This window comes from Lontra canadensis, unplaced genomic scaffold, assembly GCF_010015895.1.
Source record: "Lontra canadensis isolate GAN:19392208 unplaced genomic scaffold, GSC_riverotter_1.0 scaffold51, whole genome shotgun sequence".
NCBI classification, from domain to species: domain Eukaryota; kingdom Metazoa; phylum Chordata; class Mammalia; order Carnivora; family Mustelidae; genus Lontra; species Lontra canadensis.
This window is the reverse complement of record NW_022631045.1, coordinates 4,975,907-4,994,891: the sequence shown is the minus strand read 5'-3', so window position 1 is coordinate 4,994,891 and position 18,985 is coordinate 4,975,907. Positions and strand designations below refer to the sequence as shown.

The 18,985-nt window shown below is 38.0% G+C and overlaps 1 protein-coding gene across 1 annotated transcript in view; it reads left to right on the top strand.

The window, feature by feature from the left end:
- The window catches only part of VWA8 (von Willebrand factor A domain containing 8), a 329,596-nt gene that overhangs the window by 204,962 nt on the left and 105,649 nt on the right, over positions 1-18,985 (top strand). Inside the window, exons 27-32 of the mRNA XM_032873943.1 lie at positions 7,267-7,375; positions 8,915-9,053; positions 10,518-10,717; positions 16,326-16,436; positions 17,332-17,396; positions 17,876-18,001. Of these exons, the coding sequence (XP_032729834.1) occupies positions 7,267-7,375; positions 8,915-9,053; positions 10,518-10,717; positions 16,326-16,436; positions 17,332-17,396; positions 17,876-18,001 (750 nt within the window). The remainder of the gene's footprint in view (positions 1-7,266; positions 7,376-8,914; positions 9,054-10,517; positions 10,718-16,325; positions 16,437-17,331; positions 17,397-17,875; positions 18,002-18,985) is intronic.

Here is an 18,985-nt window from a genome sequence, read left to right as displayed (position 1 = left end):
GTTCTAAGGTATACTAGTCCACTCTACATGATGATTTACTTTCATTTCATAAAAGAACTCTTAGTTTTCAAAAGTAATAAGATTTACATAATGACATCCCAGAACTATTATGAGCAGAAGGGTGGTATTGGGTTTTATAGTTTCATAGCCTTTGCCCCATATTCTCTTGGTATATGATAAAGTAGCTTTACAACCATTTTATTTGCTTTCAACTCCTTTATGAAGGTACAGAAAAAAATTAAAATATAACCAGTCTACATACAAATCATTAAGGTCTATGAATCTTCTTTCATACCCATCTTAAAGAGCCTCACAGAATATCCTTGGATTCCCTTGAGCATTTGCAAGTGATAATCTGTCACCTACCTGCGTAGAAATTCCCAGTCTCCACCTATAGCTGGTTCTTCCAAATACACCTGCAAAGTAGATCACATCATTTATTCAGTCATGTAATCAGGATGCAATGGGGGAAGAAAGCTGTAGTGGTTTGCAACTTGCCATTGAGATGAGAAACAAGCAGGTGAAGATGTTGGCAGTTCTGATGTAGCCAGGCGTTTATTTATTTAAGAAACACTTGAGCATTTATTTGGTAAATGATGCTCTTTAAAGTGGTGGGGTTTGGAGCCAATGGCTGAGACAGAATTGTTGAGATGTCTTTGGTGTAAAAAGTGGTCTTATTAAAGCACAGGGACAACACCCATGGGCAGAAAGACCTGCACTGAGGTCACAAGAAGTAGCCCATTATATACTTTCAAGTCCGGAGGGGTTAGGGACAGCACAAGCCTCCGGTGTGTTTTGGAAACAAGGTTTCCAGGATCCTGAGGGGGCTAGCTATTGTTAGGAAAAGGTCATTTATTACTGTTTAGTAAACCCTCAGTCAGGAGACCCCTCAGATGTCTATCAGTGGGCCGTATTGCCAACATGTCTATTAGGGGGTAGAGATAAAGGAAGTTTCCAAAGGAATTTTTATCTGTTAAAGAGGATCCTGGGGATCAGGCTAAGATTGCCTTTTGCCCTTAGCAAAGTGTCAACATCCAGGCAGCTGAGCTCCCAGAGGAAGGTCACGCTATCAGTTTTAAAGACTTGTCAGTGGGCTGTCGGCAGTAAGGAGATTTAATTTTTTCTTTTGCCTTTGTTTCTCCCATCAATACACACAAGGTAGGGAGTCAGAAATATAAAGGTGATGAAGTATTCATACCTGCCTTTGGGGAGCTCAGAGTTAATTGGGGAAGCACTCAAGTAAAGAGTGACTTGTGTTCTGTTAAAGCCACACTAGAGAGAATCAGAGGTAGGATTGCTGCCTTCTGCCCTCGGGGAGAGTCAGGGAGGATTAACCAGGCTGAATGCTTAAGGGATGACTAGGCCTTCTCCATGCAAAAAAGAAGAAAACACTTCAAGCAGAGACCGTTTTAAGAGGCCAGGGTACACTTTGGAAACTGTGGTAGTTTAGTGATTCAAAGGGTGGAGTAAGGGCATGCCTCGTGATGGGGCTAAAAAGCGAGAGAAGAGTCAGAGGGAATCCCAGAAGAATTTGATGCCAAAAAGTAGCATGGTCAAATGTGTAATTTAGAAAGATTCCTTTGGTTGCTTTTTTTTTTTTTTTTTTTCCCTTTAAAAACAACAACAACAAACTCAAAGCCAATGAAACTGACAGCAGGAAGACCTGCCTGGAAGCAGCTGCCTTCATCCAGGTGATGATCAGTGAGGGCTGGCCTGTGGCAGTGGGAAGGAAAGGAGGCCCAAGAGCAAGAGAGATTTCAGTGGCAGAGGGGATGGATTCTGAGTAGCAGAGAGTCAAGGATTCAAGTAAGATGTAAGCCTTACCCTTAATGAATTCATCTCATTGGGAAAATAGGTAAAGTACCAACCTTGCTCTGCAGTGTTATATTCAAAGTGCTATATTCGTGGTTGGTTTATCTCATCCTATTAGTCCTTGTAGTGACAAATAACAGAGGTTTTCTGTGGGGAGGGTTGAAAGGGTGGGGAATTTCCAACTAGGGAAAATTCAATCCCTGTCATTCTTGATGTGGATAATTAGAAAAGGGAAGAACTGAAGATGAGAAAATACTAAGATGTGGTTGGTAAAGCAGATGGCAGACAAAGAGAAGTTTTTGCAGTAAAACTTAAAGAAAGAGGAGAGAAAGGAATCCCAGGCCCCAGAACCGTACTTTGGCACCTTCTTCCAGGAGGAAGGAAGCCAGAGATATGCTGAGCAAGCTGACAGTGTCCGCTCTGGCACAGAGTGATGCGAGGCACCAGCACTAAGACCACACAGTCATTCTGGATATTGGGGTGCATATTTGAGAACCGTTAGCCAAGAATAGCAAGTTTCCCCTGATCTTTTTCCATCTCATGCATCCAAATTACTCTTCATTTCTGTGACGTCAGCAGGACCTAGGCAGCAGAGGAACACGAGTCTAAGTTAGAAAGTGAAAGCCATCGTGTCTAATGCAGAACCAGGCAGAGACAGGAAACACACCTACACATACTCGTGCGCGCAGCTTATGGAGCAAAACAAAATTAACTTGCCAGCAACACAAGAGATTATAGGGCAGGGAGATTCAGAAGTTTCTAGCAAGTAAGGGAGTATAACTGGGAAATAGTAAGATCCATTATAACAAAGTGTTTTAAGGGACTTTTCTATTTCCTTTTTTTAAGTATGCTGACTTTTTCTTTTAGTAAACACAAATCTTTGGAAGGATTCACTTCTGACCTTGCTTTCAAAAACTTTATTCTCTATCAGGCCTTAAATTTGAAAATAGCAAATTCTACAGAACTGTATCCTAAGAGTTTATAAGAGCTCCAAGTGTGCAAAGTTTCATGGAAAACCAGAAGAGCAAGAGATTCATTCTTCTCAGAAAGAAATATGGGCAAGAGATGCAAGGAGAAGTGATGTTTGAATTGGGCTTTAAAGAATGAGAAGGCAATAGCAGAGAGGAATTCTGGGAAGAGGTAATAGCCTCATGGAGGCATGAAAATGCATAGCTTGTTCAGGAAGAGCAAGTAGCAGTTCAAAGTGGCAAGGGCCTAAATTGGCTGGAGAGTGAGAGGAAGGCATAAGAGCCAAAAGTGGAAATATTTGTCAGGGTTATTCCATGAAAGGCTCTGGTAAACTCAGTGGGACAATCCAAACTAATTTTTGTGAGAGGTTAGACTTAAAACATCAGGTGTGTGAGGACTGCTAAAATCAGAGTTGATCTCTTTCTTCTTCAAGATGGTAGTAATTGATGAAGTTTTGAGAGTTGATGGAACTACCCCGAGGGGTTCCACTATTCCCATGAAAATTAGTAGTTCTTGTGGTAAGGAAATGTTTTAGGAATTGTTGCTAATAGGTACATCAACAACTTCCAATTGCATAATGCCCCTAGAAAGATACAAATCTTTTTCATGTGTTTCTTTCAGACTCCAGAAATAGTATTGGCAAATGTTCAGAGAAGGCAGAAATTCCCCAGAACATACTCTTTAAAACCCCAGATCACCTCTTTATGGAAACAATCTTAGACAAATCTCTTGCATGTCATTCAGACTCTATTACTCGGCTTTGGGGTCCATATCCATCATGTTATGAATTGTGTGCATGCTTAGAAAAAAACTTTGGTTTGCCTTCTGTATAATTTGATCTGAGTCATAATTTTGGTATTCACCTTTCTTTCAGTTCAAACTTTTACTTCCAGATCTTTATTAATACTTCCAAAAGGGATTAAGAAACATCACAACATATGAATTGAAATACTTAATTGTTTTAAAGAACATAAATTCATGAATGACATTGAAGATAAAAAGTAGTGCTATTTATAGGCCTTAGGTTCATCCTCCTCCCCCTTACAATCAAATCCAGACATCATTCCAACTAAGACTTTAATAGAGTTAAACAACACAAGTGTCAGGATCTAAAAATCATGGAAAATGCCACTGTCATTTCCTTGAAATCAGGTATAAACAATTTAAGTGTGGTTAAAATTGGATGACAGATTTCAGTAATGGAATATAGGGCATTTTGTTAACTGGTTATTCCTTTAGAGGTAGCCCCGAATTAGTGTTGATTATGTTTCCAATACCAAAGCTTGTTCATGCACCCAAATACACTGCTTCCCCTTCCCCTGACTACTGACTTCTTGAAGGGGAAACAGTTAGTAATAGATTTTTCCACAGCTTATTGGGAGGACTTAGTAGTGAAAAATTAATGAGGGGCTTTGGTTTACCTCAGGTGGCCAGTCTGGAGCCCACAGCAAAAGTCTTAGGACAACACTTTGTGTTACCAAGAAGCAAGATGGAGTCAGTTTGTTGTATGACTCCAGAACACCCCACGTGTGTCTTTTGGTTTTAGCCGTTATTGCCAAAAGCAATCTAGTTACGTGGTTCCAGATAGTTTCTATATGGGGTACCTGAACGTCCTTCCCATATGCTGCCAACCAAACAGCTAGTGCTAATTTTTGTTGGAACCAGGCACCCTGTAATTTCCATAAGTATTATGTTGAATGAGTTTGCAAGTTCAAACCAGATCTCATGAGCATCCCAGAAACCGTGCATAAAAACTAGAAGTTGAATAAATTTACTTTTTTCTCAAGTGGATGAAGGTTTGTTTTTTTTTTTTTAAGCATCTGTATATTTTTGTGAGATTATTAAAGGCTATTAAATCCATTTTTTAGGGTAGATATCAAGGATCTTTTTTTTTTTTAGATTTTATCTATTTATTTATTTATTTGACACAGAGAGAGAGACAGTGAGAGAAGGAACACAGACAGGGGCAGAGGGAGAGAGAGAAACAGACTTACTGCTGAGCAGGAAGCCTAATGTGGAGCTGGATCCCAGCACCCTGGGATCATGACTGAGCCAAAGGCAGACGTTTAACGACTGAGCCACCCAGGTGCACAGGGATCATTTTTTTAAAGCAATTGTCCACTTCTAATTAGACTTCAAGATGTGTAACTGTTTCTGTTGTCTTCAAAGAGCTAATTTGGGATGTATTTAGACCCTCTTTTTATAAGCCTTAATAAAGCAGACTTGTCTGTCAGGGCACTGATTCTGTTGGCAGGTATAGGTATTTTCGTTCTATTTTCACTTAAGAGCACGAAGGTACTGGAGGGCTGTTGAATTTAGCACGGACACTTCCCTCTACCCACTCCAGTGATCCATCATCAGAGACTCCTAAATCTGTGAGGAGGCTTGCACATATCATCCCTTTCATTTTACAAAGGAAGAAAATAACGCTTGGAGCAGTTAGCTGACTCTTCCCTTCCCGTGTTTGCAGAGCTAGTTAATGGAAGAACTAGAACTAGAACCCAGGCCTCCTGCATCTTGTTACACTAAGTCTTCTAGGCTTGAGGGAGATAAGGTGTGTCCTTCCTTCCTTTTCTCCTTCTCTTTTTAGAGATCTACTTCTCCTTTAGTGAACTGCTGAAAACAAGTGAAGAATGCTGCTCATTCCCTAACAAGGAGAGATTCTAGTCTGCAACACGTTTTCAAGATCTGCCCTTTTGACACTGAAATGTGTTTTTATTACATTTAAAAGAGGAAACACAATAACTGTTAATCCCCTGATTTGGTGCCCCTCCCACCTCATTTCTAGTAAACAGGGAAGTGGCTGACCAATCAGGATAATTGTCCAGACACTTAAAATGTGTTTTAGATGATAGATTAAAAAAGCACAAAACTCCTTTTGAGAGACTTACATCATATGAATTGAAGAATTTCACTGTAAAATTCTTTTGTGTATATGGCAGACATTAGCATTTCAAAGGGACAAGAAGCATATTCCACCAGAATGCTTGGTTCCATTATTTTATGTAAAAACTGTCTGAGCCTTAAATGGTCTTATTAAGCATATGGAAATATTGTGTACTCCTGTTAGTGAAAATAAAATAATTTCTAAATATAAATATACACTCTTTTAATGATCATCAAACTCATCCCAAGCATGTATTTCAGTTGATAGTCCCACATGCATTATTTTTAAACAACTTTTTAACTCTGAATCATTTTTTTAAATCATTTTTGCCATGGAATAAGAAATTTATAATAAACTAAATGACAAATTAATGGTTCTTTTTTTAAAAAAATTCGAAGAAGAGATAATATGATTAAAATGAAAAGGCTTTATTCTAAAAAATTTATGGTTTTATAGGATTGCTGTATTTTGACAAATCGCTTTATCTAAAAATAACTTTAAATAAAAAAGAATGTAAACACAGTAATTCCATTGGAAGTCAGGACAGTAGCTCCCTTAGTGGAAATAATGACCTGGATACAGAGGTGCATTCAGGGCTAAGTGATACATTAGTGTGAATATTTCAGTATGTATATCATACTTAATTCAAAGTATAAAAAAAAAAAGAAGAAAAGGTTAAAGTGCTAAAATTGCCCTGTACAACTAACAAATATAGGACTTGTAGTATTGTGTACTATTTATTATTTGATTTTATTATTTTTTATATTATATATAATATATATTTTATATAATATTATGTTATTTTATAATATTATTTGATTCCAAATTTTAAAAAATAGACTAAAAAATGGTTAGAGTGCTTCATTTTTTTTCTCTAAATCCTTCCTATAGTTTATTAGGAATTGAGGTATTAAATCACCAAGTATTTTACCAGTTCAAGGAAAAAATATGTAAACCTTCATTATTGTCATCAAGTTAAAAACAGAACAGGACTTTACCTTCTGAGTTTTAGAAATGTGAAATCCTTTTTTTTTTTTTTTTTTGAGTATTTATTTTAGTTCCAGTTAGTTAACACACAGTGTGATATTAGTTTCAGTTGTATGATATAGTGATTCAGGAATTCTACACATGACCCAGTGCTCATCAGAACAAGTGGACTCCTTAATCCCCATCACCTATTTCCCCCATCCCTCCACATCCCTCCCTTCTGGTAACCATCACTTTTGTTCTCTATAGTTAAGAGTCTGTTTCTTGATTTCTCCCTCTCGCTCTTCCCTCTTTGCTTGTTTTGTTTCTTAAATTCCACATATGAGTGAAATCATATGGTATTCTGTCTGTCTCTGACTGTCTTATTTCGATTAGCATAATACTCTCTACCTCCATCCATGTCATTGCAAAAGGCAGGAGTATAATCTAATTCTTAAAGTATATTCTAAATGTAGTACTATAGACTATCTTTTAATAAAATATAACTAACTCACTCCTAAGTGAAGCATTCTTCAAATTTATTCATGTGGTTGATAATAGACGGCTCATTTTTTTTTTTCTATGACTTGGAAACAAGAAAAAATGTTGACTTTTCAAATCATCCTTGCCAGGTTGCCTCTGCCAGAGCAGACGTTCATGGGCTACTGGACAGTTGGCCAGTCAAGAAATGGAATGCAAAAATTGTTGTGTCCAGCAGAAACTCATCATATAGACATAAAGGTTGATATCATTATTTCTTCATTAAAATATTGAATGTTACAGATTTTTTTTCTCTGTCTTCCCTGAGAAAAACCCATACAATCTCAGAAATGACTTGTTCTGAGGTAATTTTAGATTTAGCTTCTGCTCCCCGTCTCAAGCCAGTCTGGCCTCCAAGGAGCTCAGTATAGATCACTGCTAATGGCTAATAGAATTCCTAAAAGCTTAACCTGAATTAGAGTCAGGTATGTTGTGTGTTATTCTAGAACACTGGCTCCATGATATTTGTTTCCATGTAAATAGGCAAAGAGAAAGAGTATCAGTCATTAGTTGTAACAGTAATTCCTTTAGATATTTGAAGCAGAAAGGGATTTACTGTGGGGAATTGGATGCTTTTAAAGTCATTAGAAGGGACAAAAGAAACAGAAGTCAACAGGTCACCGCTGGATTTTCAGTCTCAGGATGAGTGCTTCTGCTTCTCCCACCACCCCTGTGGCTAGCAGCCACATAGCCAGGCAAGATCAGCGAGCTTTTTCTGGAAGGGGCCACACAGTAACTGTTCTAGGCCACACAGATTCTGCTGCTACAGCTACTCGCCTTTGCTGGGGGTGACACAGCCGTAGACAGTATGTTAGCAGAGAAATGTGGCTGTGTCCTCGTAAAATCTTATTTACAAAAGCAGGCAGTGGCTCAGACTTGACCCGTGGACCGTTCAGGTGCGTTTCATTGGCAGAACCTCAGTCATACCTGGAACCCTTACTACCAGAGAGGATAAGGAATGAGGTTTTTAGACTTCCGGCTCCTGAGACTCGGACTAGATCAAAAGGGGCAGGGTCGAGGGTGGCAGGGAAGCCACAAGGGTCACTATCTAACCCAGACATTTTTGATTAATGAAGAATTGTACAGCATGCAGATATTGAAAGTGTGGTTATGTCTATATAGTTCTCATCTCGAAGGACCCAGCCCTAATATCAATAACATTATTAAATTAGTTCCTCTCCTTCTGTTTATATTGATTAATGTTCATTAAGTGTGTTGTGGTCTGCCTTTTGTAAATAATGGTAGTGGTTATCAGGAAGCTTTTTTTAAAATTTAGAATGTCACTATTTATGTATATTTTATTTCAGCCCTTACTTTCTATATAATGATATAATAATCATTCTTTACAATGGAACTGTATCAGGCCCTGATTCATACAGTTACAGATTATTCTCCTGGTTTGGCCAGCCCTGGGTCCTAAGACTTGCAGTTTAAAACTTGTTCTTGACTTAGGAAGGGATACAGTCATGAGAAGCCTATGGGATTTTACATCGGGTATATTTTGTCAGTAAACAGAAAAGAAAGTGAGAAATTAAATAAGTAGCACAAATGAAAGCATTTATAAATGGAAGTATGTGGTGTTACTATTGTTATAGGCACCATAGCAGTCAATAAAATTAGACGAGGTAATTTAATATGTTGAATATTTGAATTTAAACTCTATATTTTAGAAAAACTTTAGCCTTTCTACATTTTGGTAACTACTTAAATTCCTTAACCCAGATAACTACTTTATTATAGGGCCCAGCCTTTATAAACATACAGGAATATCCAATAGAAAGATATGAAGAAAGAGCCCAAACCTTTACTGAAGAATGTGCCTCCTGGAAGTTACCATTGGATGAAATTAACTTAGTCTGTGACATTGCTACATCTCATGGTATGTCAATTTTTTCTTTTGATTTTTCCTTCCTGCATTGATTTTTTTTTTTAAAAAGAGGACTTAAAAGAACCTCTAAACATCAAGAAGTCTATGATAGACTCAGGAACTGTGTCATTTTTTGATTAGATAGTAATTGTATGTAATTTAGAACTAATTTCCTACAATAACCTAACAAAATACTATTGTGGAATCCACTTAGGCCCTGCTAAGTTTGTGTGCATATATCTGTTTCTCATTACAATTGTAGCACAAAGTTAAACATATCCAGGCATGTGCTAAAAATAGAAGGGGAAAAGAAAAAGAGAAACATTGGATGTGGGGGCAGGGATTCCAGTTTGATGATTACATGAAATATGAAAGAGCTGGAGTGATTTGCAGTCATTAAAGTTATTGTAAAGAATGGTGAATAAAGGATGTGAATTTTTGGCATCTGCATTTCTGGACTGTTGCCATTACCTCCTGATTCATGCAGTGTGCCCTGAGTACGTTTTGGCAGAAGTTTTCAACTGATGGCAGTTACTAAGGTCCTATTAAACACAGATGATGACAGGAGAAAGGGAGAGACTCACTTGCCTAAAATGGGGTTTGCTGGGGCAAAAATACAGAAGCAAGTTTTTGCTCATATCAGTTCTATGAGTATTGTTTATTCCTAAAATCAGCTTTGTTAAATAAAAATATGTGCTTTAAAAATATACAGAGATGGGGTGCCTGGGTGGCTCAGTGGGTTAAGCCTCTGCCTTCGGCTCAGGTCATGATCCCAGTGTCCTGGGATCGAGCCCCACATTGGGCTCTCTGCTTGGCAGGGAGCCTGCTTCCTCCTCTCTCTCTCTACGCCCCTCTCTGCCTAGTTGTGATCTTTCTCTCTGAGTCAATTAAAAAAAAAAAAAATACAGAGTTTTTTGTTAACAGACTGGTGCTCTTGTGAAGATATCTTACACTCACTAGTAGAGAATGTATATGGATTTTGCAGATAAAGTTTGAACTTTGGCCCCTTATTGCATCTCTTGGGATTAGAAATGAGTACGCCATGACCCTCCACCCCACACCTGTTAGAGGCTTTGATAGTCAGGAGCGCTTTTCTGGTTAGACTTTGTCCTGGCCTTTACCATTTCCAAACATCCTTCCAGGCAGCTGATGTCAGTCAGAGTTAGCCCTTAAAAACAAAACCCAGATGCTGTCCTTCCTATCACTTAACTCTCTCTTTCAGTATTGTCCACTTATGCAAACTAGAGTTTTTGTTGCTTTTTTCCTTTGTTTTTTTTTTCCCTCTTCTGTATTTGTTAGAGAAAAGCTTAGAATCAGAGTTAATTTATAGATATCTGTCTCCTAATCAGTCCATCTATAGATCATCGGCTGAGTTCCAACTGTGTGCTCTGTCTCGTGATTCAGATTGCACTGGACATGTTGACCAGTCAGAAAATCTTGTGCAGACCACAAAATTAACACCTTTTGTCATTCCAGAAAATGAGGAAAATACCCTCTACATAGTTGCATGCAATCCCATTACCTTATACTTCATGAACATGACCGGGAAAAGTGGCTACTTGGCAGACTTCTCTGACGTCTTCCCAAGAATAGCCGGTAGGGTTTGGCACCCATTTGTGACAGTGGCACCGCTGGGAAATCCCCTCAAGGGTCAAGTGATTCTCCACGAGCAGCAGGTAAGGCTTGTGTAAGGTTTTTGCATACTTATTAACACCTAGTATCCGCCATACCGAGCATATTATTCATTTGGCAAATATATATCATGTGCCTGTTACTGGAGATGCTGCAGCAAACAGAACACAAAAATCTTTGGCCTGAAAAGCTTATATTCTGGTGCAGGAAGGTAGGAATCATTAAATAAGCTAAAGAAATCATTAAATAGTATCTCAAGTTAGAAGATGAGAAGCAAGGGAGAGTAAAATAGAAGGCTGGCAGGAAGATTGACATTTGAAATAGGGTGGATGAGCAGGGATTGCCTAAATGAGGAGGGGATGCTTAAGCAAAGACTTAAGGGAAGTGAGGGGGAGAACAGATGTCTGAAATAAGAGAGTTCTAGGCAAAGGGAATGTAAGTTCAAAGGCCCAGAGGCTGGAGCATGGTTTTGTTCCATCTTTAAAGAAATATGGTGGGGAAGACAGTGTGAGGGGGAGAGTGTAGGGAGGTGAGGTCACAGAGGTTGCTCAGCTGGCTGGGGAAGGGGCATGGTGCCAGGGATGGAAAAGCAGATGGTGCAGAGCCTCCTCAACCATTGTAATGTCCTGGGCCCTGCCTAGGGGAGGAGAAGGAAGGTGTTAGAGTGTTTCAAGCAGAGGAGTAGAATGACCTGACTTATGTTTTTAAGAATTTCTCTGGCTCCTCCGCAGTGAATAGTCTTTAGGTGCTGAGGCAGAATGAAGGAGACTAGTTAAGAAATTTTTGCAATGATCCAACAAGAGATCATTGCAGTTTAGAGAAAGAAGGTTGTCAGTAATGATGGATTCTGGATGTATATTGAAGGTAGAACCAACAGGATTTCCTACCAGATCAAATTCAGGGGGTGAAAGAGGGTAGAGTTAATTAAGGGCAACTTCAAGGTTTAGGGCCTGAGCCACTGAAAGGATGGAGTCACCATCAGTTGAGATGAGGACTTGATTTGGCAGGGATTAGACCTTGGATTAAATCTGAGATTCCTGTCAGACTTCCAGTAGATGAGTCTGGAGTTCGGTGGAACTCAGAATAGGAAATAGAAATCTGGGGTCCTTCGCAGACAAATGTTATTAAAAACCATGAGTCTGAAAGAGGTCACCAAGGGAGTGATGGTGAGGAGAGAAGTCTAAGCTCTGGGGCAGTGAAATACTAAGAAATCAGGGAGACACAGGGAAAATCAGCCAACGGTATTAAAGATGAGTGCCCAGCCAAGTAGACGGACGGACCAGGGGTGTGGTGTCCCAGAAAGCAAGTGATAACCTCTCAAGGATTACTAATGCTGGCAATGTACTAAATAAAGTTGACATACTTTATTTCATGTTATTCTTCCAGCAGCACATTGAGGCCTCCCTTACCCTTATTTACATGGGAGAAAGTGGAGGCTCAGAGAGTTAGATAACCTGCCCAGTAAACACATGGAAAACTGAGGTTCAAACCTAATTGAATTCGCCCCACCAGAATTAAATTTCATCCACCCTCCCACTCCGCAGCCACTTGGGGAAAAGAATAGCCTGAATAATTAAACAATATTCACAATAGGGAGATATTAAAGAAATGCAGTATTGTTATTTTCAAGTATTTAAAGTCACCAGGAGAGCAAAGTGTTACCAAGAAACAATACTTTTAGACCATGTCTAGTCAAGAGGAAATATTGCATATGGGCGCCTGGGTGGCTCAGTGGGTTAAAGCCTCTGCTTTCAGCTCAGGTCATGATCCTAGGGTCCTGGGATTGAGCCCCGCATCGGGCTCTCTGCTCAGCAGGGAGCCTGCTTTCCTTCCTCTCTCTGCCTGCCTCTCTATCTACTTGTGTTCTTTGTCTGTCAAATAAATTAAAAAAAAAAAAAAAATTTTTAAAAAAAAAAAGGAAATATTGCATAAATAACATGTTGGTGTTTCACTGAGTCAGTAAATCAACTTTAACTTTAGGCCTCACATAAATAATTATCTTAAATTCTGAGTTAAATTTTTTTCTGATTATCACTTTTTTAAAAATTTTCACTTTCTCCTCCAGGCAGAGTTTATAAATATTCAGATATTGCTTATAAAAATTTGTGTCCAGCGCATGGAATATGGGTTTTACCTTATAGGTTTCTAATAAAATATCAATGCCATTGAATTGAATTCCACAACGAGAAGAATCTGTCATAAAAAGCACAAGATATCTTGGCAATTTTTAATTCAGTAAGCCAGTCGCATTTCAGTAAGAATCTAAATTTGGAGTATTTATTCAAACAATCCTGCCTAATTTTCAGCTGTCAAATTAACTGTCAAACCTATATATACCAATTCTTTGTTAAGTACTAGGTTTTTCGGTTGCTAGCAAGTATTCTATTTTCTCAAAAGAACCAACTATTTGGCAACATTGCTGATTAATACTCTGCTGAGTGCAAAGAAGTGCCTAACTTCCATAGCAGCCCTTGGCCTCCTGGCATTCTTGCATTCTACCACCTGACTTGGCCCTTTGACTACAGTCTGAACCATTTTCTAGAAAACTACCTCAGCACCCTTGAGCAAGCATGCACAGCTTATGAGAATACTTCACTGGACTCTGAACTGCCTCTTTTCCCAGAGATGGTATCTTAGCTGCCTATTCTATATTATGGCCCTGTTAGGAGGTAAGACCTCTTTGATTCCAAATGAACAGCATGCATCTGTAAAACTTAACAAATGGTAAATAATTTTGATCAACTAACAAATGAGTGCACTGCCCTCAATTCCTTTTTCCCCATTCTGCCCTCCCTGAAAGCAGAGCTAAAATATTGTAAAGAAATACTCCCATTAATTCTTCTGTGCCTTGTCTTTATAAAGCTTTGCTATGGATGCATTTCCCTGGCTAAAAAAGTTGCTCAAAACTTCCTTGCTAAAATAAAATCATAAGTGAGGAAAGGGAAACTTTGCCATGCCTAAAAATAAAGACCCTCCTCCCTTCCCCCTCCCCTGCCATGAGATTACTTATTTCATCTGTATAAAGTTTAGAATTTCAGACTTTAGGACACTGAGGTCATCCAGAGGTTACTTTTCTCCCAGTCAGATACAAACACAATAAAATTGCTCCCTTGCTTCTCCTCCCTCCCTCCTTGAAGGAGCACCAAAGCCACGGTTACTTGTACTCAGATGTGATGCAAAATTCTATTTTTAAACTCAGACAGAATATATTATTAGTCACTTACAGAAGGAAACCATTAACATCTAAAAGGACGGAGCAACAGAACTCCTTCATGTTGCCGATTGCTTCTAAAACAGTCTAAATACAACAATGGCTGGAAATATATATATTTTCTGTCACTTAGAAAGATACAGTTTTTCAGGCCACTTTTGCCAAATTATGCACATATGAGTATTAGACCCTAAAAAGGAAGAAAAATGCAAAAGCGTACTTATTTTTTCTACTTAATCGTATCTGTTTAATCATCTGCTTATTCTTCTGCTTAATCATGTTTTGGAATCAAACATTATTTTTAGGACTTTCTTTTGCTTAGAAGAGTTAATATTATCCCGAATTGCTAAAGTGCTAAGAATTCATGTTAATGTTCATATTTATCATATGAGAAAGATTTTCTCCTTTAAAAAGTACTTGCTAAAATAAAAGATTTAATCTAGAATGGAGGCTATAAATTTTTTAACTTAATACATTTTCTTAAGTAAAACTTTTAAGGTATAGCCATCATTTCCAAACTTTCAGAGGCCAGAAATAATACTTCTTATAGGAAGTGATGATTTTAAGAATATCCCTAACACACATTCTGAATGGGGAATTGCATATTATACCAATGATGCACTCAAAGAGTGATGTTTGCAGAGAAGCTTAGGCTCTGTCAACATGCTTTGTGGGATTTTTTAATACACCCAAGATTCAGAGTGAAAGAATCTATGTGGTACAAATACGACTTTAATGCTTGAGCAGTTCAATAAAATTAGCTCGTCAAATAAACTTGAAACCACACGGTGAGGTCGCAGATTTGCAGATGAATCATCAGACTCTTTGCATTTGTTTTTATTTCCAAGTGGACTATATAAGACAGAGTAAGGGTCATGGTTAATTCATCGTGTTCTCTGTGCTTTAAACATAAGCTGCCCAGCAACTATTAAAGGACAAGGAAACAGACACTTCTTACTTGTTTCCTACATTTTGCAAACTATATATTAATTCTTGGGTGCTTCATTTTCCCCAAAGAAAGTTTTGGGTTTTTTTTGTTTTGTTTTGTTTTTTTGTTTTTTATTTGACAGACGGAGATCACAAGTAGGCAGAGAGACAGGCAGAGAGAAAGGAAGGGAAGCAGACTCCCTGCTAAGCAGAGAGCCCGATGTGGGGCTCACCCTGGAATCATGACCTGAGCTAAAGGCAGAGGCTTTAACCCACTGAACCACACAGGCGCCCCACAAAGAAAGTTTTTGAAATGAAAAGTTCATAGGGGTTAGGATAACTGGAGGAGCCTCAAATTTAAACAAAACAAAACAAAGAAAACAGCTGCATAACAATGAGGCCTGACAACTTAAAGGTGCCCTTTTTGTAAACCTTTTTGTTTAATCTTCAAGGGTCTTTAAATTTTCACCAAAGAAAGCCAAGTTCATTGCATCTCTTTAAAATATTTCATCTTATAGGACACCTAGGTGGCTCATTCACTTAAGCGGCTGCCTTGGGCTCAGGTCATGATGCCAGTGCCCTGGAATTGAGTCCCATATTGGGGGGTGGGGGTGGGGGTGGGGTTCCTTGCTCAACAGGGAGCCTGCTTCTCCCTCTGTCTCTGCCCCTCCTCCCACCGGCCCTCATGTTCTCTCTCTCTCTCTCTGTCTCAAATAGTCTTTTAAATAATGATAATAATAAATAATAAAATAAAATATTTCATCCTTTTTGGCTTTCTCAATTTTAAGTCCTAATTCATATGTTTCTGTTCATTGATTTTAATGCTTAAGGTTTATTTTTAAAAATATTTCTTGAAAAAAATGCTAATTACTGAGATTATTACTTCGTTTGCAAAACTGTGATTAATACTGCTGGAGAAATCTCTTGTTTGTATATTATTGCAGTACCAACTCTGAGTTATTAAAGCTTAACGAATTTTAAAATGAAGAAGCACTCATTATGAGCTAGGTTCTTAGGATTCTTGATCTTTTCTTGCTAACCCATCTTTTTTATCATGTACGTCTCTTCTGAAGTAAACCTGGATGTGAAAAGCTAAAGTGAGATTTAATATGCACAACATAAGACAGTTTTCAACAAAATATTCTTTAAGTGTAGTTTCAATAAAAGTAAATGGACTTTAAAAATTATCGATCCTCTTAGTTTCCTCAAGAATACAATAAAACAGAATCATGGTTAAAGTAGTCTATATTTAGAAGGAGATGGTTTTAAGATAAAATCTTTAAAGATAATACATTCTGTATTACATAATTTAAAATACCTTCCTACAACCATCTCATACTTTACATTCTATATTAAGGAAAACCATTTAGTGTCTTTATTCACTCAGTATTGTCATCTTTCCTTTGGTTTACCACTGTATCTTTTATTACCAGGTTGCCAAGAGGCTGCTGCTTTAAAAAAAAGAAAAGAAAAGAAACAAATCTTGAGCTTTTAACTCTTCTCTTTTTTTCCAGAGTAATGTCATCCTATTGTTGGATACCACTGGCCAAGCCCTTCGACGTCTCGTCCTCCCTTCAGAAGAGAGTCCATCTAAGAAACCTTCCTGGTGGAACAAGGAGGAGACGGTAAGGAACACCCAACTTGCCCAGCAAATTGCCAAGGATTTCTGGAGCTTTCTACCTTAAAGATACATGCCTGCCCATCCCTCTCCATACCTTTGGTTTACTACTACACGGTACAAGAGAATTCTCTTACTGTGCACTTATAGATGTTCATGTCCTATAAATAGACATAGATACACATATAATTAAGTAACCAATAACTTCTTGTTTGTAGACGTCATGTTCACATGAAGACTTCTCAGGACTGAACTATAATAATAATAGAACATCATGAACTTTTTAAAACATGATATTCATGACAAGTTCCTGACCATGTAGACACTGAACTGTTTTCAAGTTATATGTTTATATTTTGGATTTATGTAATAAACTGATGTCTAAGATACCTGATTGCACCTACTAGATGAATAAATGTTTGAATACATTAATTAAATTAAACTAGTAAATAAGTACTAGGCCAGTCCAAGAAAATTTATTCTGCCATTCAGAAAAAGTAAGACTTACTTTTTGCCCTGCAAAAGAACATAATTAAGTCTTAAAAGACCATGAAAAAAAAAAATAGATAATTTAAATCCTATAAATGTATCCAAATCTACAAAAAAACCCAGCATTTCTTGTATGTTTATGTCATGGTATAAATTCCATAGTTAATCACCAGATAGCAGGTTTATTTCTAACCTGTATTTGGCATTATTTTTAAAATTTTTATCCTAAGGATGAAATAAATTTTCAAAATATATTTTGATCCACATTACCATAAGCGTCTCGAAGTAAATAAAGAGGTAGCTTCTCAAGGAATTACATGTTTATATGTCAAAGAACTTTATTTAAAGGAAAAGAGCCTAAGAGACATGACTGCATATCACACATTTAATGTGAATATTTGTTTTTTCTTTAGGAAACTTATAAAATGTGTAAAGAATTTTCACACAAAAACTGGCTAGTATTCTACAAAGAAAATGGGTGAGCTCTTTGTTATAGAAGATTTAAACTGGAATCCTTATTTTGCCCACTCTCTTTCCTCATTTAATTATACTTCCTTATTATAAAACCAATGTAACCAAATTGCAAATGTTTTATTGTAAAAGCAACTCTTCCCACACTGTAGAACATTTAGAAACAAACCTAAGAACGGACAGTGCTGTGGGTGCCTGGGTGACTCAGTTGGTTAAGCTTCCAACTCTTGATTTCGGCTCAGGTCATGACCCCAGGGTCGTGAGATTGAACCCCATGTCCAGCTCTGTGCTGGGTGCTTAAGATTCTCTCTCCCTCCCTCTGACTCCCCTCCCCAGTTGTCTCAATTACCATTTTTCTTTGTCATTATTTAGTTTTGAACACCTTCTTCTTAGCATTACATGATAGATCATGAAATGACTGTGCCATCATTACTCAACCATTATCCTCACCATTTCCTTTCAGATAGTTTTCTTCTCCTCTTTCAGGAACAGCTTGACTGTGCTGGATGTCCTAGAAGGGCGAACTCACACCATCTCACTTCCCATCAACATCAAGACAGTTTTTCTTGTAGCAGAGGACAAGTGGCTTCTGGTGGAAGACAAAACAAACCAGTGGGTAGATCTACACGGCATCTCATGGAGTGTACCATAGCTCAGCCATATTTATCAGTTATCCAGAATCCTTACTGTTCTGACTTCCAGTGTCTGTCTTTTAACGGTTTCTGAATTTGCATCTCTATAGGAGAAAGAAGAAAGGGCGGGGAAAAATTAAAATAAATATTACTTCACAGAGTAATTATGAAAGTGTTTCAGAGAATGACATGGAAATTAATAGTAAAAACATAATGACCTTTATATATGATCCATATTCTTCAGATTTTTTTTCCTATTAGTACATTGGGAATCCGCAGTATTCTTGCCAAACTAGAGATACTTCAAAATAGATTTTTGATTTATCCTCTCTTCAGAGGGCCTTAGTCTCCGTCCTAGAGCTGTTGCCTTTTTGGAGCTTCCCAGAATTCACCTCTTAGAAGTTTCTTCTTCATTTTATGTTGGTTGCTCTTAGTTACGTTCATGTTTGTGCTGCTTCCCCGCACTGGACTATATACATCTTGAGGAAAGGAACATTAGCTGCACTTGGCATAAGTAGGGTGCACAGAGAATTTTGAGTCCCCCTGCCTCATTCATTACCTCTACTGACTAAATACAGATTCTCTCTGCCCCTAGGGTGACAAGCAGAAATATCCTGCTGCAAAAGATTTCTGGCTATTTATACATCCCTATTTTAGAATTCTTAAAAATAAGTAGATCAAGGGGATTACAGTGCTGAGGGCTTCTGTCCCTCAGCTAGTCACAAGTAAGAGGCCAGATTCTCACTTGTTGTGCTGGCTGATCAAAATCATATCAAGAGCAGGTTCCATGATAATGGGGGTGTGTCACTTTAGGGTTGTCCCCACCCACCCCCTGCAAGCCCTTCCTCTTAAACGAAGTACTGGATTTTAGTTCCTATTTATTACTGCATTGTTATCATGCACTGCTCCCTGTCGACAGTGTTGAGAAGTTATGTGTTAATTCACAACAGAACTCTGAAACTGC